Here is a 23,971-nt window from a genome sequence, read left to right as displayed (position 1 = left end):
GGGGGCAAAATTGCCCCCAGTTGAAAACCATTGGTTTTTTAAAAAAGTCCTTGTGTATTAGAGACAGATATGGAAGTATTTATAGGGGAAATTATGTGCTGTCTTAGACTTGTTTTAAATATTCTAGTAACAGAAAAAGTGATGGGAAAAGTTGAGGAAACAAGGTGGTCCCTGAGCTGCCACTGCTGGAGCTGGCTGCTGGGTAACTGGGGCTCCTCACATTTGCCTCTCTACTTTTGTGTGGGATGGAAAAATAAAGGGAAAAAGAATGTAGGCTCTGGAGCCAGGAAGCCTGGGTTTGAATCCTGGGTTTGTCAGTTATTAGCTGTGCAACCTTCAGCAAGTCACTTAACTTCTCTGAGCCTGGTTTCCTCCTCTGTAAAACGGGGCTAATCAGGAGACTGACCGCATTGAGATGTGGTAGGATTATATCTAGTCAGGGTTTATTGATCACTGAGAAGTCACCAGATACTGTTCTGAGCTCTTTTCATATTTTAATTCCCTTAATCTTCATAGCACCCTATGATGTAGATACTGATGTTATCCCATTTTGCATATGAGGAAACTGAGTCTCAGAGAGTTTAAATAATTTGCTTTATGCCTCTAAGCTAGGCAATGACAGAATCAGGATTTGAATCTAGGTCTGTCTGGTTTTAAGACCTATACTCTTAACTCCACACCAGGGATTGACCAGCTATGGCCCATGGGCCAAGTCCAGCCCACTGCCTGTTTTTTTTTTTTTAATAAGGTTTTATTGAAACACTGACATGTCCATTTGTTTACATATCGTCTATGGTGCTTTCATGCAATGGCGGCAGAGTTGAGTAGTAGTCATTGAGACCATCTGGCCTGCAAAACTGTAAAGATTTGCTCTCTGGACCTTTACAGGCAAAGTTCCCCAGCCTGTGTGCTATGCCACAGAGCCTTGCACATCTTGGCCATGAAATAGGAACTTACCTATCTCATGGCCCCAACAGGAGAGACAGTGCTGTGCGTCTGCGGAGATGGTGGGCTTATTAAGAAGGGACACAAAGCATTTGATGGCTCCCACAACTTAGGGTCACTTCAAGGTCTTTGCTTCTTGCAGGCTGCTGTCCACCATCACGGAGCCCACCTTGGGTGGCTTGTGTGACCCACCCTTGGCTGAGGAGGCCTCCTCCTCCCCACTGGTCAGTGAAGAGAGCGAGATGGACAGGACTGACCACGGGGGCATCAAGAAAGTGTGCTTCAAGGTGTCCGAGGAGGATCAGGAGGACTCGGGCCATGACACCATGAGCTATCGTGACTCCTACAGGTGGGCGTGGCTGTGGGTGGCTTGGGGTTGATGCGGCCGGCCAGCAGAACAGCTGAGGATGCTGACCAATGGGAAAGTCAGAATCTGTGGTCTGTCTTCCAGGGTGCAGTAGTGTTAGGGTGCTCTTGCTAACAGTATGGTTCTTGGGGCTATCTGAGCCCCCAAAGCACGCCCCATGGCGCCCACTTTGTTTGCTCTCCTGCCCCACAGCTAATGTGTCAGGGCCTGCCCCTTGTGGACACCGTCCATTCTGCTCTGAAGTCACTCCACACACACGGATGGAATGTTGTCAAAGAAAAAGTCAGGATTCTGTGGTGTGTTTTAAAACTCAATCTAAGACATGGTTTCTGCAGCAAACACTAGTTATTTTTATGTGATCCAAGGAGGAAGACCGTTTTCTTTTTTCCTCCTAACTCCAAGCAGATTTGAATTGTTTTTCTAATGGTTAAGTTAGATTATAACAAGATCAGTGAGGTCCTAATTAGTGGGTTAAATAGACTAAAACTAGATTTTTTGTAAAAAACCATACAGTGAATAAATATGATTCTTTTCCACAAAAAAACAAGCATTATGGTCGCCAGCGAAAGGTTATAAGGCATTTGCATTACGGTTGTAGTAGACTCTTGGAGGGTGCATCATTTGTTTGCGGGCAAAAACCAGAACTGATTTAATTTGACAAAGACCTTCACCCCAGTCCTCCCAGCATGAATATTCTTTTGGTCTTCAGGGGTCTCACTGGTCCACCATCTGCAGCTTTCTTGGTGTCTGTGTAACAGGATGTTCTGGCTGTCTCAGCACCTTGTGTTCTTGGAGTCCCATGTCCATAGTCCAAGATTTCTCCGTCTCTCTGGATTCTTACATTTTTGGGTCCTCTGATTTTTCCCTTTAGTTGTCAAAAAGGTATAGGAAAGAATTTGGGGATTGTGGTTTTTGGTTCCCCGTACCTTCTGAGTTCCTGGGACACAGCCAATCACAGATGGTCCTAGTTCTCATGAAGTTTCCAGCCAGGATGGGGAGGCAGAGAACGGCTGTGTGGTTGAGTGGGGTATGTGCAGGTATGTCCAGGGGCAAGGCTGTCCCATGAGGGAGTGATATTCTGGGGGAGCATCAGGGCCACTGGACAGTAGTGACACCTGAATGAAAATGACTCCCCATCCTCCTTCTGTTTCTGTGTTTCTGTGCTGGGGCCTAGAAAATTTCTCCACCCTCAGACATAGAAAATGAACAGGCCACCATCCCTGTCTCTGGCTGGTTGTCCACCAGAAGGGCCAGGGCTTTTGTCTACGCTCCAGAAAGTGTGTTCTGGGTGTCAGGATGAGAGGGTGTGAGTTGGAGGGTGACTCAGCCCCTTCTCTTGGCCCCTTTGCAGTGAGTGTAACAGTAATCGAGACTCGGTCCTGTCCTACACCAGCGTGAGAAGTAACAGCTCCTACCTGGGCAGTGATGAGATGGGATCTGGTGAGTGCTGGGGGAAAGAGGGGTCCCCTGGTGAGATTTTGTTTTATTTTTATTTTGTTGTGCTTTATGTTGTTTTGTATCATATTGTATAGTATTGTACTGTATTTCCTTCCATCCACTCATTAAGCAAATATTTAGTGAGCACCTATTACTTGCTGGGTGCTGAGAACACTGCTGGGAATGAAACAAAGATCTTCGACTGTCATGGATACGGAACAAATAAAAACATGCATGATGTGATTACGTATGATTGCGTGTGACCGTGTATGATGTGTGGTTGTGGTGAGTGCTCTGACGTCACTAAACAGAGTGACCTGATGGTTTCCATAAAAATGACATGTGCTCAAACCAAAAATCCAAATGACACAGTAAAGTTCAAAAGAAGTACATAAAAATAAATCAGAATCTTTTCTCCCCCGGAAATGACCACTGCTCACATTTTGAGATCATTGGTGAGTGCATATTTATGCACAGACGGACATGTGGGTGGATGGATGGATGGATGGATGGACAGACATAAACAATATTTTATAACCAGACCATACTGTACTTGCAACTTTTACCAAAAGCCTAAAATTTGTTTTCATTTTAGTCTTGTTTACCTTAGGCTTTTAGAAAACTCGTTTTGTGAATAGGTCACACATCCACATGTATGACACGAGAGGGTGCATGGTGACAAGTCTCCCTCCCACCCTTGTCCCCCAGCCTCCTGGTTTGCAGGCTGTCGCTGCTGTTCTCATTGTCACTACTGTCTGTGTGTCCTTCCGAGGTAGTTGTGCATAAAAATTTATTTTAAATTATACTTTAACAGAAGAAAAGAAGCTCCAGTAAAATGGAAGATATTGCTGAACTTTAGATAAATGTTTCATCACATAAGATACTCAACTGCAAAAGCTGTCCCTGGGGAGGTTTTTAGGAAGGAGCTTCTGTGTGGCAGCTGATTTAATTCAAACAGCTGGGGGATGAGTCAGGAGGCTTGGTATCCAGTTCCTTGTCTCTGGTTCTCAGCTTCCTCATTGCAGAATGGAAATAGTAACAGTGCCTGACAATCCTGTGATGCTTTAGTGTCTGTTGTCCATTTTGCAGATAAAGAAATTGAGGTTCAGAGAGGTCAGGTGATTTGCTTGGTGATGCACAGCCAGGTCCTGGGTCTGTCAGACTTCAAATCCCCTGTGGCTTTGGAGCTCTGTAGCTCCTTTGCCTTCTTGGGAAAGGGGCTGGGAAGGTGTGAGATCAGACAGGAATGGCTGATGGTGCTGCTGCTTCCTTTTGCCAGGGGACGAGCTGCCCTGTGACATGCGGATCCCGTCAGACAAGCAAGACAAGCTTCATGGCTGCCTGGAGCATCTCTTTAACCAGGTAGGACCTTTGCCCCACCCCTGGTGTACTTTGGGTTCCTCCCTTTACCCTTATGAGAACCTATAACCCAGAGGCTGGGGCAAGAGCTGTGGGTCGTGGATCCCTGCAGTCTGGAAGGCCATGGGCCCAAACTAACCCCGAGCTTCTTACGGCCCAGGTGGACTCCATCAACGCACTTCTCAAGGGGCCAGTCATGAGCAGGGCTTTTGAAGAGACCAAGCACTTCCCCATGGACCACAGCTTACAGGGTGAGGAGACAGAGTACAGCAGGGAGGTAGCCTGTGATGGGGGAAGGGTGCTGGACCATGCAGGACACCCGGGTCACACTCCCCGCTCTGTCCCTCTCCTGCTGAAAGGCTACAGGCTAGTCCAGGGGCTGGCAGATTTCAGCCCAGGGGCCATGTCCAGCCCAGGGCCTGCTTTTATACTGACTGTGAGCTAAGAATAGTTTTGTCGTTTTTAAATCATTGTAGAAACAAACAAACAAAAACGAAGCTTATGTGACAGAAACCACAGGCCCTGCAAAACCTAAAATAATTACTATCTGTCTCTTTACAGAAGAAGTTTGCGAACCTGTGGGCTGGTCCCTGGACTTTCTGGGTGGGCCCATGTGTAACACGAGGGCACGGCCTGGAGCCGTTTGTCAAACCTCAGATGTCACACCCATCATCATTTCAGCCCTAGTCAGAGTCTACTTACTTCTTCATGTTTTCTTAACCACATTCATTTGCCACTTGTATTATTATTGACATAACTTTTTTAAAAAAAGTATCTCCCTTTTAAAAATTTAATTTTGAAAGTACCTTACTAAACTCCCTGTGTATGGGAAACCAGTATAACATGCCATAAATTGATGATAAGCTGTAATGATAAATCCAGTGGAAGCAATAACACAAAATGGCATCACGCTGCATTTAGGTATGGTTGCCTGCCAAGAGCTCTTTGTTCTTTGTTTAAGAGAGGAATTTGTTAAGTTAAAGTGTTAAGGGCTTACCGGCACCTAACTGAGACTTTTTTCTTGAAATGATTCAGAGAAAATAATTGAAATTTCTTAATCCTCCTACCTGCCTTTTCTCTCATTTACCCATTTACCCACCTACCCATCTACCTACCCACCCACCCACTCACCCTCTCACTCACCCACCAACCCACTCATGCACTCATCTGTCCATTCATCTATCTGTCTATCCATGCACCTACCTATCCTTCCACCCACCTACTCATCCATCCAGCCATCTACCCACCCACCCACCCCCCTACTCATCCATCTGTCAACCCACCTCTCCATCCATACATCTACACATTCAGTAAATCCCCAGAACCAGCTTGTGCCAGACCTTGTGCTGGGCGCTGGGGATCCCAAGATGAATTGAGTGATGCTGCCTGACATCAGGGAGCTCTCAGTTGGGCGTAAGACATAGGAATGCAGACAGGCAGTTGCCCCTAAGTAAGGGTAGGAAGTGGTGTAGGGTTGGGGCTCCCTAGCTCAGCTGCCCCTCCTGCTGTCTCAGGATCATCTCTCCCAGGGGTGGACTTCAGAAAGCAGAAATGGCAAGCCCAGAGGAACCAAAACCACAAATATCTCAGAAATCTGGCCTTGTAGCAGGGAACAAGCCAAAGGAACAGGGGCCTGTGTCTGCCTGGCCTTTGAATGGTCCTGCTGGGGCCAGATTCAAGTCCCAGCTCTGTCACTATGTAGCTCTGTGACTTTAGGCTAGTCACTTTCCCACTTTGTGCCTGGGCTTCCGTCTGTATGTAGGGAAAGGATTAGACCAAGTTACAACTCATATGCCAGCTCGATTCAGTGTGTAGTATCCCGAGAATCCTTCTGTGGCTACAGTATCCAGGCTTCAACATCCATGATTGATTTGTGATGCCTGCACTTGATTGGTTGTGGCTGTGGGGAGTCACAGCCTCGGACTAGCAGGAAGGAGTTCTGAAATTGATTAGTGATGTCTGCCGTGGGTATAGCACCCTGAAGCAGTAGCACACTTTGTTTGCCCTCCATGGGCCAGATAATACCTAAGAGTCCCGCCAGCTCCCTTGATCTGGGATTATAAGCTTTGGAATCTGGTGATGGGACGTAGGGCTTTGTGCCACTGTTCTCCAAAGCTACCTCTGTCCCTTCCCTGGCCCTCATGCCACTTTCCTGCCCCAGAGTTCAAACAGAAAGAAGAGTGTACAATCCGTGGCCGGAACTTGATCCAGATCAGCATCCAGGAGGACCCCTGGAACCTCCCCAACTCCATCAAGACCCTGGTGGACAACATTCAGAGATACGTGGAAGGTCAGTAGGCAGGGAGGATGTGTCACGTGGGGGTTTTGTGGCCTTTGGCTCAGAATGTGGAATGTGGAAGGATCAGGAATGGGCCCATCTCCATGCCCCATGTCTCTCAATGCCCAGGGAAAGGACAAGAAGCATGGGTGCCTTTTCTTGGCTGAGCGTCCTGCCCTGGGCAGGGCCCTGGGGCTGCAGATACTTGATCTAGGAGCAGCTGATGTTGGGTGTCACTTATGCTGGGACTTTCTTGCAGAGTCCAGAGGCCGAAAAGGCTGATCTTGTTCCTTTTCAAGCTTCCAAAACTGCAGCTTTAATTTCATTCCTTTTGTTTAATATCAAGGTCACAGCTGGTGGCCCACTGACCAGATTTGGACTCACAGGTAGATTTCAATGCTACAGCATCAAAAGAATGTGAATTTGCTGCCAGTGTTTACAATCAGAGATCTCACATAAAAATCTGGATTTCTGGTTGCTCTTGAACACCAGAAGATCTGGTGACATCAGACCCGCAGACCCACATCACGCTTGGCTGGGCATGAGTGGCAGCCCCTGTCTTTAGATTAGGAAGGGCTGCTTTCCAGCTGACCGCTGCCCACCACTCCTGCAGCCTGGTGTCTGCTCTGTCCTATGTTACCTGTCCTTATCAACATTTGAGTCTGGGATTCCTGGGTTAGAAGGACCAAGGCCAGGGAGGCAGTTGACCGGGACAGCAGGAAGTTGTTCCCCCAGGGGACGGCAGCCTCTGAGTAGGAAGTCTGTGTTGACCCTGAGCTGTCCTGTTTTCCAAACTAATTGATTAAGAGCGCGGATTCTGGAGCCAGACTGCCAGGGCCTGAATCCCTGCTCATTCAATTATCGGCTGTGTGAACTTGGCAAGTTCCTTGGCTTCTCTGAGCCTTAGTTTATTCTTGTGTGAAACGGGCTCATAGTGCTACCTCCCTCACGTGTTGTGAGAATTAAACGAGTCAGTACAAAGCACACAGGCAGGCAGTGCTCAGTAAGTACACACTGCGCACTTGCTCTGAGCTTCACGCCTCTCCAGGGAAGAAAGTATCTCCAGAAACTCAGTCCAAAGGCCTTGCAGATTTTTCTTTAAAGCCCTTTCTGGTCCCCAAAGTATCTTTTGGAAGGACAGAGACCAGGATGCTAGGCTTTTCTCTAGAAGAAATGAGCTTTGTCTATATGTGCATGGGGCCTTGACTGTGTAGGCTGTGCATAATGTGTGTGTGTGCACATGATGTCTGTGTGTCTGCATGAGTGTGTCTGTGTGAATGCGTGTGTACCTGTGTGTATGTGCCCACACATGCGTGTACGAGGTAGAGGGCAGGGGCCATGGCTCAGGAATTCAAAGGGCTGTTTCATGGGTCCATGTAAACAGATAAGGATTACAGTTGGGGTTCCATTCCCTGATGTCAAAAGGTTCCTGGAATTCACCAGCATTCCATAAAGCCTCCTTGAGCACAGCCTTCTGTACCCAGAGCTTCACTGTGCAGGATCAGGACACTTGGCTGTGGGGAGGGGCCCAGCTCAGACCTCACCTCTGCTAACCCCTCTCAGCCATCCTCCTTCTCTCTCCCCTCTCCTTCCAGATGGGAAGAACCAGCTGCTCCTAGCCTTGCTGAAATGCACAGGTGAGGGCTTTGTGTGAGTCGCACCCCCTCAGGAGTGTCCAGGAGACATCCTTGCAGTGGGTCCTCGTGGCCTCAGTCTAGGGAAGCCCCTCTGTAGCCACGGTGGACTTTTCCTTGGTCCAGCAGGGGCCAGACTGGGAGAAAGCAACATTTTGGCCTCGCCCCTCCAAGAACTGCTTCAACCTTCCCTCTTCCTCTTGTGTCCTTGGGACAAGTCCCAGGGCCATGGAGCTAGGAGCTCTGTTTTGTACCACCTGCCAGGCCTGGGTGGCTGTTGACAAGGACACAGAATAGAGGACCCATGATTGGGGAGGCTCTTTGCCAGTAGAGCCTACAGCCCTAGCCTGGGGACTTCCTACCCAGCAGATAGACGGGGTGACCTGGGGGAATCTTGGAGACTTCTCAGTGCCTCCCTTATTTCCAGAAATTCTCAGCCGTGGGGGAGCTACATTAGGATCAGGGTCAAAATTGGTCACTAAAAACCTGTTGGCCTAAAGCTAGTCATTGAAAATAATTTTTTTCCTGAAGGTTGAGACCCTGAAAGACCCATTGCCTGAAATTGGCCAGTTCCTCAGACCATGTGAAGGTCAAGGCAGGGGCAATGGGAGAGGTGGGACAGGAAGAAGGCAGGCATGGTTCTCAAAATAGAGAAAATGGTACGGTGCGTTACTTAAAATGTGGGCTTAGCTGAAGAGCTTGGCGTCATTGGCATTCAACAGGCCAAGGCCAAGATATCCCGTAACAAGTGCAAAAACAGTTGAGGGTAAGATTTTTGGAAAAACCACAAGTTTTTTTTTTTTTTTTTTTTTTTTTTTAAAGTAGGCAGATGGGTCATTGAGATAAGTGAGTTTTTCAGCAAATTCGCTTGCTTTTGGAGAATTGATTTTTGTGAAATTGGCTTTTGGAGGCTGGGATTTCCACTGAAAATTAATTTTTGGCCTGTTGGCCCTTTGTGGAGGTCCATGGGGAGTTGGTACTGGGCCCAGGGCTCTGGAGTGTGGCCTGTTGATGGCACAGGACACTCTGCCCAGCAAGGCCCCTCCTGCCCTCTGCCCCCAGACACGGAGCTGCAGCTGCGCAGGGACGCCATCTTCTGCCAGGCCCTGGTGGCCGCCGTGTGCACCTTCTCTGAGCAGCTTCTGGCAGCCCTCAGCTACCGCTACAACAATAATGGCGAGTACGAGGAGAGCAGCCGCGATGCCAGCCGCAAGTGGCTGGAGCAGGTGGCGGCCACGGGTGTCCTCCTGCACTGCCAGTCCCTGCTCACTCCGGCTGCTGTGGTGAGTGGGTGGGCAAGGGAGGCAGGGAGGGGGGCCCCGCCAGCCCACATGCTGGTGCCCCTGACAGGGCAGAGGGGAGCTCCTGCCCACTCAGGCTCTCCCTCACCTGGTTGCAGTGATTTATTGAGCACCTACTGTGTGCCACTGTTAGGGGCATTGGGGGTCTGGCAGTGAGCAAAACCTAGTTCCTCTACTTAGGATCTCCTATCCTCGTGGAAGGGAGACAACATAAACACACATAAATGGTAGAGACCGGTGGTTCTCAACCAAGGGCAGTTTTACCCCCTAGGGGGTACCCTGGGTGGGGGGAAGTGCTGCTGTCATCTAGTGTGTAGAAGCCAGCCATGCTGCTGAACATCCTGCAGTGCCCGGAATGTCAATAGTGCCCTATCTCTGCAAGCCCCAGCCGCTGGCTGGTGGGAAACATGGCCTTGGAGCTCCCTCTGCTGGCCGCCGCGGCACGCAGGCACTTGCCTGGCAGGAGATCCGCCCTCACTGGGTTCCTGGAAAGCACAGTCGGTGACCTAGAAAGGCAGTCAGCCGGAACACCAGACCTCACCTTCCTCTTCTCGATGGGGACACTGGGCCCAAGTCATTCATTCTCCAAACACCACGAGGTTCCAGGCTCTGAGCTGGGTGCTGGGGGTCTGATGCTTACTTTCTAGCTGGGGGAAGAAGATTGAGAACAAAGGAGGGAGAAGGGAAGGTAGCAGAAAAGCTAGAAGGTGATGAGTTTCTTTAGAGTAAGGGGTCAGAGGCGGCCTTTCCGAGGAGGTGATGTTTGAGCTGAGAGCTCAGCCAGCCAGTAGATGGTTTGAGGAAGAGTGTGCCAGACAGAGGGAACAGCCAAGGCCCTGAGCAGAGGCCATGTGGCCATAGGCGAGCGGCCAAGAGGCGTTGGGAGATGAGGCCGGTGGGGCCAGGACTTTATTCTGGGAGCAGACGAGGGCTCAGAGGCTTTGAGTCAGTGAGTCATGTAATTTGGGCTAAGTTTTTAAAAGATAACTTGGAGTCAGAGGAGAGGGTGGCTTGTCTGGGGGGAAAGGGTGGCAGAAGGGAAATCTCTGCTATGGGCCTCCTGGCAGGAAACGTGGTGTCTGGAGTTTGGGGTGTGGCGGGAAGTTGGAGAGAGGTGGATGGATCTGGAGTAGGTTTTGGTGGTTGGTCCATCAGGACTTGGTGATGGATTGTGTACAGGGTGAGGGGGACAGAAACACAGAAGTCCTTAGAGGTTTGGAGCTTGGGCAACTGGGTGAATGCTGGTGCCATTTGGGACCTACGGGAGGATGAGAAAGGAAACAGGGACTCTTATTTGGGTGTGTTAGGTTTAAAATGGCAAAGTTAGAAGCGTGGTGTGGTGGTCCAGGTAAAAGAGGAAGTGACTTGACAAGGGCCACTGAACACATTAAGGCAGAGGTGGGTTCTAACCCTTGGGAGTTACAGGACAAGCTGGTCATAGAGCAGCTCTGGAGAGTCATGCTTGGGACCTAGCCCCTGGGAGGCCCAGTCTGGTGTGTCGACTAGCGTTGACTCATAGCATCTCAAAGTAAAACCCCAGGCCAGGAGTGGCAGCTGAGTCTTCTCTACCCTGTCTTCTACCTGCAGAAGGAGGAACGGACCATGCTAGAGGACATCTGGGTGACCCTGTCGGAGTTGGATAATGTCACCTTCTCCTTTAAGGAGCTGGATGAGAATTATGTGGCCAGTGAGTGACTCCTGCCTCCCCTACCATGAGAGTCAGGGTTCTAGGGAGGAAGGGACTGCTCTGTCCTCCCCTTTGCCTTTAGGGCAGCTGTCCTGCATTGACCTGGGACCCAGCCCCATCACACCTCATGCTCCCAGCATGTGTCTGAAAGCTGAACCTTGGGGCACATGTGGAAAAGAAGGGTTTCTTTTTGTATAAACCCAGCTGTTTCCAACAGCTCTTAAAAAGGAACAGAAAACACCCTACTTAAATTCCATCCTAGAGACAACCTTTTTTGGAGTAAAGACTTAAGTTCTTTTTAGGGTTTATACCATAATTAACTAAGTTTCTTCCTTTCTTTCTCCCACCCTCACACCCTTTCATCCATCCCCCATTCACTCGCTCACCCACCCACCCATCCATCCATCATCCACCCACATATCCATAATTAGGAACATGTAGTATGTGTCAGGTACAGTCTTGGGTTCTGGGGCTACAGTGCAGAGAAATGCAACCATGGCTGCCGTGGGTTCCACCCTCCTGGAGCTCAGTCCTGGTTGCACACTGGAATTGTCTGGGGAGCTTTTCAAAGATACTGCTGCCCCAATCCCTGGCAATTCTGATTTAATTTGTGGGGTGGGGGCTGGACCAATGCCTAGCAGCGTTGAGGACCACTGGGCTTGACTTTAGATCAGTGTTCCAAGAGTGTGTCAGGACTGGCTGGAAAGGCTGATTTGCAGGCTCCACCCCAGCCCTACTGCAGCAGAGACTCTGAAGGTAGAGCCCAGAAATCTGTCCCTTGACAAGCCCCCCCCCCAGTGACTCTGAAGCCCACTAGTTTGAGAACCACTGCTCTAGCTTAGTGTTTCTGAACTTATTTTCATTTCATTTAATTGAAACCCTCCTTCTGCAATTTTTCCCTAATTGTCACACCCCCATGAAATTTAATGCCATGAATATACTGTATATCTGTTTATGTGCTGTGTGTCTGTGTTTAAGTTTTTTCCACCCTCCCTCTCAAGAACTGACTTTCACTGTTTTGGAGGTGATATCACCCCTGTTGAGAACATCTGGACTAGAGCCTAGAGGGACAATGGGTTTCTTTTCAGGTACCAATTTGAATTGATTGGCAGTGGCCGCCTCTGTAGGCTGAGCTTTGGGGGCCACATCCAATCACTATTGATTGATTAGTGATGCCTGCCATGGGTGTGGGATGGGGTCCAAGTGTCATATTTTGCCACCCCTGCCATAAGCTCTTCCTTATGGGTGTGAATAAGATGCAGGCCCTGCCTGGGAGCAGCTTTTGCCAGGTAGGGGCCCTGGGCTGCCACTAAGGGGCAAAAGGAGCATTGGTGAGGCCCTGAGGTCAAAAGCTGCTGACTCCCAACTGGGCAGAACCATGTCAGGCCCAAGAGCGAGGCAGTGGGAATGGGACTGTTGCAGGAGGCCCAGGGAGGTCGGAGGCTGCTCTTCACAGCATGAGAAGGTGGGGCTGTCTGAGGCTACCCTTGGAGGGTGGAAGGGCAGGAGGTCTGAGACTACCTCTATGGAGTGAGCAGACAGGGACGTCTTAGATACAACTCTGGGGTGAGTGGACGTGGAAGTCCCAGGGTTCTACCCTGTAGCTGGGAAGACAAGGGGGTCTGAGGCTACCCCTGTGGGGTAAGAGGGCAGGGAGGTCTGAGGCTACCCCTCTGGTGTGGGGAAAGCAGTGAGGTCCCAGGATGCCACTGTGGAGCCAGGGGAAGGGAGATCTGCAGCTGCTCTCATGCAGGTAGGGCAGAGCTCCCTTTGGGCCTCGTGATGAGCCACACTGTCCCACCATGTCACCATGTCCTCCCACAGACACCAACGTCTTCTACCACATTGAGGGCAGCCGGCAGGCGCTGAAGGTCATCTTTTACCTCGACAGCTACCACTTCTCCAAGCTACCCTCCCGCCTGGAGAGCGGAGCTAGCCTGAGGCTGCACACCGTGCTTTTCACAAAAGGTGAGCTGTGGGCAGCTGGCGGGACCATGGGGATGGGCCAAGGCCACCAAGCACACCAGGACTCAACCATCTGCCCTCCCTCTTCTTCCTTCACAGCTCTGGAGAATGTGGAGGGGCCACCTCCTCCAGGCAGCCAGGCGGCGGAGGATTTACAGCAGGAGATCAACGCTCAGTCCCTGGAGAAAGTGCAGCAGTATTACCGCCAACTCAGGTATCTGCCTGCAGACCCTGTTGGGGTAGGAGTCTGGAAGCTGCCATGGGGTGTGGGCGTCAGCATGTAAGGTGCCAGGTAGGCCCCCAATGTGGGGAGTGAACCAAACACCCTTTCTTGAGCGCTATTGTGTGCCAGGCCTTTTGCCTGCAGGAGATTCTCACAGCAATCTGAATGGTAGGCCATTCAAACCCACTTTACAGATGAGGAAACTGAGGCCCAGAGAGCATACACAGCTTGCTCAAGGTCACACAGTTGTAGAGTGGCTGCTCTCTGAACCTGGGACTATTCAAAGTGAGTCTTTCCTGCTGAGTCGAGCTGCTTCTGGGGGTATGGAGCTGCTTGTGCTTTCGTTCTGTGTGGGGATAGGAGGTGGGATGGGGCGTCCTGGGATTCTTGGGCCTGTGCGTAAGGGGTGTGGCTCCCAGGGCCTTGGCCCTGCTCAGAAAAGAACCCCCAGGGAGAAGTGGAGAGAGCAGGGACCACATTTTGCCAGGAGGAAGCAGAGGTCCAGGGACTGCTGCCCCCACTGTGGCCCTGCCTGAGTTCTGCCTCACCACCCTACTCTGTGACAGGGGTAGGCTGAGAATTAGGAGACCAGGGACCAAGGCATGTGTGGCTTCATCCTCATGGGGCCCCATTTTACCATTTGGAAATGGTGGGGTTATGCTTTCATTCATTTGCTCAGGAAAAACATCCAGCCAAATTATTTAATCCTAGCATGTGTTTGGATTGATCAGTGCTTTCCATCTGTTCTGTGCCATATGTTGAATATTTTAAATATTGTCTCTGTGATCATTCGTTCACCCCTTCATTCATTCAGCATGTTTAATTGAGACCTTTTATGGGTCAGGCACCGTCCTAGGTGCTTGCTTGGGAACCATCAGTGAGCAGAAGTCCTGTTCTTCATGGAGCAGATCTTTTAGAGCAGGGGTTGTTAAAATCCGGCCCACCCCCTGTTTTTTAAATAAAGTTTTATTAGCACCCACCACGTCCATTTGTTTACGTATTATTCATGGCTACTTTTGTGCTACACAGCAGAGTTGAATAGTGTGGCGATAAAGACTCTCTGGTTTACAAAACCTGAAATATTTACTGTTTGGCCCTTTACAGAGAAAGTTTGCCAACCCCTGTTCTAGAGGGGGAGACGAACAGTACACCAGTGAACACAGGGCATGTAATACACCAAAGGGTGAGACGGGCTCAGAAGAGGAGCAAAGCAGGACATGGGGATGGAGGGTTGGGGGGGCAGTCAGGTACAGGTGGCATTTGAGGAGTGCTCAGGAGGCCCCTTGTTTTCCTGATGGGGCTATTGGAGAACAGGTGACTGTGGGTGTGAACAGCTGTGCCAGGTGCTTCCAGTGATTTTTTTGGAGAGTCAGAGAAGAGCTGAGCGGCTGTGGCCCCAGGAGTGACTGGGGGTAGGGGTGCGGAGGACGGTGGGTGCGGTGGCCCCACGCTCAGCCCCATCTTTCTCTTCAGAGCGTTTTACCTGGAACGGTCTAACCTGCCCACGGATGCCAGCACCACAGCAGTGAAGATAGACCAGGTGTGTCTGCTCCCCACCCCCATGAAGTTTGGGCAGGACTCTCAGGGTTAGGACTCAGCACACAGGCCCAGTGGCCCCGCAGCCAGAACCCGGGCCAAGAAGCCCCCGAGGCCCCTGCAGTTCTTCCTCCAGTCTCCCAGGATAGCTTCCTCCGCCTTCTCGGAATTCCTTGGTTGGTTTATTTTCACTGGCACCCATGACCTGGGCCTCTCTCATCTCCCTTGTGAATCGCAGCATTTCTCGGAGGCTGGAGCCCCATATAGGTCAAAGTAGTGAACCCTATGCCAGATGTGGCCCAATTTGTTACCAATGTTTAGAAATCAAAAGATTTCTTCATAAAAATGGAGACTTTCAGCTTTTCTTGAGAAATGGGATGATCTGGCTATGCAGGGCCCACGTTCCCACACGTCATGAGCTTCCAAGGGGCCTCCCACTGGCTGGTCTGGCTACTCACCCTCCCTGCCTCTCACCCACGATGCATCTCTCCTGACCTTCCGGTTTCCCAGGCTCAGGCAGGCCTTAAACCTGACAATGGTTTTGGTGTGCTAGGCTTGGGGCTATGAGGCTGGGGTCTCTGATAGAAGTGGCACAGTACTCTGGGACTTTGTAGTCTGGATGGCAGAATATCACTGTGACACAGGAAGAGTTAGCGAGCTGCTGTTTTGTCCCTTTACATGGTGGTCGGGGAAAACTCAGGGCACAAGTGAAGACTCTTCCTGTGGAGGGGACCCTTGAGCTTAACAATGGGTTTGGAGAGGACAGGAGAGGGCACTTTGTTCAGGCTTAGTTGGGGACACACCTGAGCAGGTAAAGAGAGTTAGGTTAGAAGGTGAGACGTGAAATATATGGTGAACATTGAATGCCAGCTTATAGAGAAGTGGGGAGCCACAGATTGTTCTTGAGCATGGGTGGTAGAAGGTTAATTGGATTGTAAACCCCAGAGAGGTGAGCTGGGAGGACAACTGCAGTAACAAAGCTGGACTAGAAGGAGGTGATGGGGGAGGAAGGCCGGGTGGGGGAGCAGGGGCTGTGGGGGCCTCCCCCAACCATCCTGGTGTATGTTTTGCACCTTGCAGCTGATACGCCCAATCAACGCCCTGGACGAGCTCTGCCGCCTCATGAAGGCCTTTGTCTACCCCAAACCTGGTGCTGGTGGGAGTTTGGGTGCCGGCCTCATCCCCATCTCCTCCGAGCTCTGCTACCGCCTGGGGGCTTGCCAGATCACCATGTGTGGTACGGGCATGCAGAGGTGAGGTGTCATGACCCCTGAGCTGGGTGTGGGGAGGTAGCTGGGTGGGCTCTGGGCAGTGTGGAGGTCTCAGGGCAAGGAGGCAGGAAGGTTGGGTTCAAATCCTGGTTTTGCCACTGCCCATTGAGCCTAGACAAAGCCATGGCTGTCTCTGGACCTCAGTTTGTTTCTCTTTGAAATGGGACAGCAGGAGTAGGTGGTCCTGGGAAGACTGTGGAACTTCTGGTTTTCTAACTCTGTGGTTAGCGTGGATGAGAGAGTTGTGCAGTATGGTTCTGCTGGAGCCTCCACTCAGCAGTGACAGTAACAATCATTCATCTTTACAAGGCAGAACTGTCCTCCTTGTCTCACTGGACACGCTCTGCATCTGTCCCTTGCTTTGCTCATGTCACCTCTGTTAGGCCTTCCCTGACCTCCCTGTTCAACACTGCCCTGTCTTCTCCCAGCAGCCTTTCACTCTCTTTTCCTCAGCTGCCCTCATCACCCATGTCCAACGTACTTGGTTTGGGTGCTGGTTTCTTCTCTGCCACCCCCAGTGCAAAGCCAGCTCCGGGAGGGCAGGGACCTGTTTTGTCCTCTGCTATGTCACAGCTCCTAGAACAGTGGTACATGGCAGGTGCCTGATAAAGGTCTGTGGAGTAAGTGATGTAGCCGGTGGTGCTCTGTGTGTATGCCCATTGCTAATGCCCCGTGCGGGTCATCCATTTCCTCACAGCGGGCCAGTGCGGCGGGGCCTATTGCAGGGGTCTTCCAGGGGCGATTTTGCCCCACAGGGGACGTTTGGTAATGTTTGGAGATTTTCTGGGGGGTTGTCACAATGGGGTGGGGGTGGGGGTAGGGAGGAGGTGCTGCTGTCATCTAGTGGGTAGAGGCAGGGGTGCTCTAAACATCCTGCACTGCCCGGGACAGCCCATCTATCTGGTCACAGTCAGTCATGTACTGTTAGGGTCCCTGTTTTATAGTGAGGGAAACTGAGACATGGAGAGATGAGCTCAGCTGTCGAGAGTCACAGAGTTATTATGTGGAGGGACAGGAGTAGAATCCAAGAGGTCTGGCTGCAGCGCCTGTGTTCCAGAACTGCTCAGGAATAGCTGTGAGGGATGAGTCAAGGTGTCCATCTCGGACCCTGCTGACAACTCGTGAGGCATTCAGGGAGTCACCCCATTGGGTCACTTGGCAGATACCACAGAACTCCATGAGGTCCCTGCCTCCTGGGCTGCTGTGTTGGAGGGGTGCAGATAGCGGAGCAGTAAAGCCACCTGCGTGCGGGTGGGGTGGGGAGGGAGGCTGCCGGGAGGGATGTGGTGGGGGTCCAGGGCCAGCAGATGTCTGGGGGTGAGGGGGCTGGTCCAGGGCAAGACTGTACCATGGGCACAGCAAGGGGAGAAGATGAGGCTGTAGTGGGGCTAGAGGTCACCCCCCACCTGATCTCACTGCCACCCCTCCCACCCCACGCTGCAGGAGCACCCTGAGTGTGTCCTTGGAGCAGGCGGCCGTGCTGGCACGGAGCCATGGGCTGCTGCCCAAGTGCATCATGCAGGCCACGGACATCATGCGCAAGCAGGTGAGGGATCTGGCTCTCAGCGGGGGGCGGGGGGCACAACTCGGGAAGGGGTGCCATCTGCCCACACCTGGACTCTTTCCCTTCTGGAGGGGCCAAGGTTTTGGCTTCTTGAGTCTCCATCCCCCCCTCATGCTTCCTCAAGTGTCCTGAACTTGCAGAGGACCCAGGCCGGATGGTTCTTTCTTTCCAGGGTCCCAGGGTGGAGATTCTGGCCAAAAACCTCCGGGTCAAGGATCAGATGCCCCAGGGTGCCCCACGGTGAGTGGCTGCCCATTCCCTCCTCTGCTCTCTTTCCAGAAGGCCAAGACCAGGACCTGGGCTGTGCTTCAAACTCCCAGCCTTGCCCCAGGCAGACCTGCTGGTGCTCAAATCAGGCTTCACCTCTTATTTATGGGGACCCCGCTTTGGGGAGTGACAAATAGGACTCAGTCTGCCACCTCCCAAAAGAGCTCCTACTTCTGCTGGGAAGATGAGACAGGTCCCCAAAGCGAGCCAGGGGCAGTGATTTGGTGTGATCCCCTCACCTGACCACCGTGTTGCCTGCCCGGCCACCTCAGAGTCCTGAGCCCACCTGCTAGCTCCTGTCCTCTCCGCCCCATTGTCTCAAGTTTTAAATAATTTCTAGTTTGAGATACTTTGACTCACAAAAAAATTGTAAAAATAGTGCAAGGATCTTCGGTGCACCTTTCAGGCAGCTTCCCCCAGTGAATGATGTCTTAGGTAGGGACAGCGCATTGTCAAGACCGGGATGCTGCCCTTGTCCACCAGTTTTTACATGCACTCTTCTGCCCTCATCTTTTCTTAGTGCTTTATAGTATTTACCCTGCTCCAGGCATTGTTCCAATCTCTTCCTCTATATGAACTCAATCCAGACAACTCTGTGAGCAAGGTCCTGTTAATATTCCCACTTGTCATGTGGGGACACCGAGGTACAGAGAGGTTAAGTGTCTTGTCCAAGATCACACAGCTAGTAAATGGCAGAGCTGGGATTCTGAACCCAGGCAGTCCAGGCCTGGAGGCCCAGCTCTAACCACTATGCCACATTGCAGCTCTGCTTGCCCCTGTCACCACAGCAGCCTCCTGCCTGGTCTCCCTGCCTCCAAAGCCATCAGTCTCCCTGCGGTTGATCTGACCACCTCTCCTGCTTGCAACCCAGCAGGGGCTCCTTCTTACTTGAAGATAAAGCCCAGCATCCTCCCAGTGCCCCTGAGAAGACCAGGGCAGCGCTCCCTGTGCTGCAGGGAGAGGTCCCCAAGGTCTATTAAGTGAAACCATGTAAGGGGCAGAGGCTGTGTCCAGTTAGCCACCACTGGTGGGGAAAAGTGCACCCTACTTTTGTAATATATACACATGCACATGCAGACGCAGCTTTATTTGTAAACACCTTCCTAGTCTCTGGAGGGGCAGAGACTGCCTCTGGGGAGGGGACTGGACAGCCTGGGGAAGGCGTGGGCAGCCTAAATATTTCACTCTGCATCTTTTTATACCTGTTGAGGTTTGTTTTCTGGGCATGGATTACGTGTTCAGATAGAAATGGAAGTAGCACTGCTGCTAGGCCCCGGCCCGCCAGGCCACTCCTCATCCTCTCTGCCTCCATCCACCAGCCTCTACCGCCTCTGCCAGCCGCCAGTGGATGGAGACCTCTGAACACTGAGATGCCCCCCTCTCAGCTGCGTCCTCTGGAGCTGGGATTTGGGAGGACACAGTGGGGCCAAGCCAGCCTTCTTCAGAGATGGCCCGAAGCCTCTGCTCCCACCTGTCCTGGGACCCGCCTGGCCTCTACCACCTCTCTTGAGGACAAGTCTCTACTCATGCTCTTCAGCAAACTGGCTGATTGGCCCTGGGCCAGCACATTCTCCATACTTCTGCCAGAAGCCTGAAGGGTGCTGAGGACCCTCAGAGCTTATGGGTGCATCCAGGGCCTGGGCTCTGGCCCCCGCATCCCCAGGACACAGGGAAAAGTCATGGGGCGCCGCAGCAGCTGGGAGCCCACAGCCCCAACTCCCTCCAGTGGCTCAACCTGCACTTTTGAAAGCCCTGGTTTCCTTCTAAGTCCACATTCCAGGCGACCACACATGTCTCCTCCTCCTCCCCTTCCAGATCCACCTAACCCTGTACTAACCTGCTCGGTGGACTCGGAGAAGCTGGGCCTCTGCTAGGAAAGACGGAGGGACAGGGCACAACACCTGTTACCAAGAGGACGCCGGAGAGCACACCAGCTTGCGACATCACCACCACTTGAACTTGAGCCATCAGCCCTGGGCACAAGATTTTCTCTGACTTTATTTATATGGTGTGAAATCTCTGGTTTATTTTGGGATATTTTGTTGTTGGTGTTGTCAGGACCTTTCCCCGCCTCCAAAGATGGGTGATTATATATTTGACATTTTAAATTTCAAAGAAAGGTATATTGTCTAACAGGGGACCAACATAAGGTAGTATTGACAACTTTTCCTAGCTCTACTAAAAAAAGAAAGCAAAAAACAAAACAAAACTAAATTATTGAAAATTCAAAAAATGTCAGTATTTCCTCTTTTTTAATGTGAGGGTGGTAAGGTATCACTTGCAGGCATCGACTATGATTCATCTTCCCACCCACTCTCCATTCTCCAGCAGTTGGTCAGTGTTAGAACTTTGCTGTCTTTGAATGACTGTCTGCAAGGGTTTGAGAGGTATCTGGGCCAGGGTTGGGGAGCTGGCGGGGGTTGAACCACCGACCTGAGATGCCATCCCACACGGGTAGAAGGGCCACTGGGAAACACAGGTGGTGGCTTCTGTAATTTATTTTTTTCATGTTCACTTTTCAAAGCCGGGCATTTGGGACTTCTCAGCCAGCCAGAGAGACAGGAAGCCACCCTGCCCACTTTCTGGACAGAGGGGTCCACACAGGGACCCCCTCAACAGTTTGTTCTGCAGCTCCTGTGTGCCTGCAGGGAAATGTCCCAGCGGAGGAGGAAACGAGAGGATGACTCGTGACCCCTGGGAGTCACCCCTGGCTGGTGGGTGAGATCCAGTGTGAGGCTCCTGCTGCACCTGACACCAGGGGACTTGAAGTCCCACCTGCATCTTGGCCCCCTCCGCCCCCAGCAGCCACCTTCCCTTTCTTGCCACCATGCACAGGATTGCAGGAGGTGGCCTTGTCACTGTATCTTGTCACAGATACAACAGAGAAGAGAAGGGCCCCTGAGGGCCAGGGCGTCATGCACTGGTTTACTTTAAAATGTACAGATTTTTCTCATTTAATTCTTGATAGATTTTTATTATTATTATTAAAAGTCAGTTTATAATACACTGAAGGAGGCTACGACCTGCTTGATCTGTGGTGGGCGGTGTGGGCTGGGCAGCCAGGGCTACTGGGCGGAGTGAGCTTGCGCTTTGAAAGCCACAGGAGGACGGTTCCCATCCCCTCAGGATCCTCCAGCCAGTGATGTTAGCACTCTGTGCCTCAGTTTCCTCCTTGATAATGGGGACATTACAGCTTCCCTTGCGAGGGGATTATTGAGATCTACTAGAGATTGTATTGCATGGCAGGTCTACAACTTAGGGATACTGGGAAAACAATAGGCTTTCTAGTGTTTCTAGTCTTTCAACTTTATTTTGGATTCTGAGCTCCCATTTCACCATGATGGTGGGAAAACATGACTGCTATTTTTCCGGGAATTCCCTGCCTCCTCCTGGGTGTTTTACAGGTGTCAAGGGTTCTTGGGTCTTACCTGTGTGGAGGGGTCAGGGAAGGTCCAAGGCATGCCACTGCGTGGCCCTCCACCCCAGCCTGCAAGGCTATTGGATCTGGCCAGAGTGGAATTCTAAATAAAGCGTGGTGGGGTTTGGTTCCTGGCCAATCAGAATCCATGCTAGCCATAAATGGGCCAATCAGAATCCAGACTGGCCATAAACACACCAATCAGGACAGACACTCCATGTCTGCACTTGGGCCTGTTGGCTGGGTCCTGGCTGTCAACATTCTCCACCCACCTGGGCGGGCCAGGGCGATCCTTATGAAGCCACCTGCGTTTATCTGCTGGCCAGAGAAATCTCATTCCCTGGGTTGAATTTGAACTGCCGACCTGTTTGGCTGTGCCTGCCCTGTGCCTCCCTCTTTCCCTCCCTCACTTCGTCTTCCCGTCCTCCTCCTCCTTTCCCTCTTCCCCCTTTCTTTTTTTTCCTTCATCTCCACCCTTTGGAAAACACTGAAATCTATGAGTTTCCTTTGGGGTGTCCTCTTGAAGCCCCTTCCGTTGGTCGTGGCCACCCTTGGGACCCCCCCGAACCATGCTGCCCCACCAGCTCTGCCATTTTACTTCAGAGCCTCTTCTCTCTCAATCTCTTTTCCTTGCAAGTTAACCTGTCCTGGATCCCATTCCCTGAAGGCCCCAACTGGGTTTCTTGCACAGAGATATCCTTGTGTCTTTCAGTAAGTTTCAAAAGACTCAATACTACAACAGACAAGAGTGAATCCTGGTGGGATTTCAGGCAGTGATGGATTGATTATTTGGAATTATCTGAGGCCAGTGTTTGGGTCCAGGGAAAAATCAAGGGAAGAATTGTCACCCCAATATGTATTGGGGGTCAACAGGAAGGATTTGATGTCTCCCTTCAGGCAGACACTTTTATAGGAAGCATCAGTTTTGGCCTGTTCTCCACCCTGGGGGCATGCAAAGCGGAAAGTGAATTTGCCTGGAGTGATTAGTCAACGACAGTTTTGGTTTAGAGTTGAGTTTCAGAGCTGAGAAGCGGGGTCTCTGTGGCCTTGAGCAAGTCACATCCCTTCTCAGATCAGCTGCAAAGGGGGGGAGGGTGAGAGCCCCAGTCTACTTTGCTGTCAGGGATGTGTTTCTCAAAGCACAAAAATGAAGAATGAAAAGCTGCTCCATGGGCATTTTACAGGAGAGAAGAGGTCTCAAACTGGTGGCTACCGGGCTGAAACTTGGAAACAGATTTTTTTTCCTATACATGGTGTTTTTATCTTTTTGAATTATATTTATGAACTGGCAGATTTTATCCTTGAATTTTGACTTTTAGCTTCTTTTGAAAAAATAGGAGCTCTGGTCACACGTCCACCTTCCCACCTGGCTAGGTGCCAGCTGGGGCTGAGATGTGGCTGCCACCCATAGGCAGGGCACCAGCCCTCCAGCTCCCCACAGCCCACCTGGCCCAGCACATGCCTTTACGTGACCTGCTCGTGGAGTTGCCATGGCAGTGTCAGCTGAGGGAGGACCTGGTGACCAAGAGTCATTGCTGGCCCGTGGAGAACCCAGGGGCAGGTGCAACCCTGCAGCTGATGAGTCTGAGAACCTCTGGCTCTCTGCTCCAGGGTGACAGCAGGGATCTAGGTTCCCAAAGCCCTCTGAGCCTCAGTTTCTCCAACTGTCAAGTGAAGCTGACACAGATATGATTTCTGGGTGTGGATTGTGTCAGGGGCTACTCAGGAAGCCAAAGGTGGGGTGAGGTGTGTTGACCATTTCATGATTTTATGTAAATGTACCTAACATCCTCCTCTTTCAGCAGTAACAGCACCCTGAGAGCAGGTACCATGTCCATCCTGTCTGTTGTGTCCCTGGCATCCAGCCCAGTGCTGGGCATCAGTTAATCATGGCTAAATAAAAGGAAGGAGGATGACAACTATCAGAGATGGGAACTCAAGCCCCATCATCTGCGGCCACAACTCATGCCTCTAACCAAAAAAGTTATACTTTCAGGGGATAAGCGTGGTGCCCAGGCTATCCAGCAGGTGGCGCCAAGGACCGTGTAGTGCCCAGAGGCTGAGGTTTCTGCGCTCTAGTCCTGCCGGGTCCTACCTAATGGGTTTCAGACCCAAAGGCTGGCTCCTGGGTGTGCACATGTGGGACAAGCCAGCCTGAAGGCAGGGGCTGGGACTGTATGGACAGTGGGTACTGGCCCCTAAATCTCTCTTGGACTGGGCTCAGCATGAATATTTTCTTTTTCTCTATATTTTTCATTTTTCTTTATTTTTACTCTTTTTCTTGATTCTTTTCATCTCTTTCCTCCCCATTTTCTTTCTTTCCTGGCTTTTCTATATTTTTATTTGTTCCGTAACATATGTCTGTGAGCTTGACTCTATTTTTCTATTTCTTCCTTTTTTTTCTTTTGTGCCTTTCCTTCTCTCTATTCTCTTCCTTATTCCCTTCCAATTAGATCTATGGGAAGGATGTGAAAGATCCTTGTAAACTCTAAAGTGAGATGCTCATGGAGGTTGTAACCAGGAACCCACAGTTAGGGGTGTGCCCCCCTCCTCTCCTGGAGACCATGACCTGCATGGAAGCTATGACCACCAGGTGGTGCTGTGGGCCAGGCTGTCCCCTCAAGCCTCTGAATGCCCTAAGCCCAGAACTCCTGGGAGGCTCCCATTGTAAGTCTCTGGAGCTTTGGGGCATTGCAGGGAGGTAAGTGAGAAAGACTAG

The 23,971-nt window shown here is 51.3% G+C and overlaps 1 protein-coding gene across 1 annotated transcript in view; it reads left to right on the top strand.

The window, feature by feature from the left end:
* The window catches only part of PREX1 (phosphatidylinositol-3,4,5-trisphosphate dependent Rac exchange factor 1), a 180,006-nt gene extending 159,602 nt beyond the window's left edge, over positions 1-20,404 (top strand). Inside the window, exons 26-40 of the mRNA XM_063091280.1 lie at positions 1,088-1,294; positions 2,664-2,752; positions 4,029-4,111; positions 4,269-4,359; positions 6,270-6,398; positions 7,982-8,023; positions 9,083-9,303; positions 10,909-11,008; positions 12,833-12,976; positions 13,073-13,187; positions 14,670-14,736; positions 15,813-15,985; positions 17,447-17,549; positions 17,740-17,807; positions 19,154-20,404. Of these exons, the coding sequence (XP_062947350.1) occupies positions 1,088-1,294; positions 2,664-2,752; positions 4,029-4,111; positions 4,269-4,359; positions 6,270-6,398; positions 7,982-8,023; positions 9,083-9,303; positions 10,909-11,008; positions 12,833-12,976; positions 13,073-13,187; positions 14,670-14,736; positions 15,813-15,985; positions 17,447-17,549; positions 17,740-17,807; positions 19,154-19,196 (1,675 nt within the window). The 3' untranslated portion in view covers positions 19,197-20,404. The remainder of the gene's footprint in view (positions 1-1,087; positions 1,295-2,663; positions 2,753-4,028; positions 4,112-4,268; positions 4,360-6,269; positions 6,399-7,981; positions 8,024-9,082; positions 9,304-10,908; positions 11,009-12,832; positions 12,977-13,072; positions 13,188-14,669; positions 14,737-15,812; positions 15,986-17,446; positions 17,550-17,739; positions 17,808-19,153) is intronic.
* The last annotated feature ends 3,567 nt before the right edge of the window (positions 20,405-23,971 follow it).

The sequence above is a fragment of the Cynocephalus volans genome, chromosome 1, assembly GCF_027409185.1.
Source record: "Cynocephalus volans isolate mCynVol1 chromosome 1, mCynVol1.pri, whole genome shotgun sequence".
Classification (NCBI taxonomy): domain Eukaryota; kingdom Metazoa; phylum Chordata; class Mammalia; order Dermoptera; family Cynocephalidae; genus Cynocephalus; species Cynocephalus volans.
The sequence above is the reverse complement of the archived record's forward strand: the minus strand, read 5'-3'. Positions and strand labels throughout refer to the sequence as shown.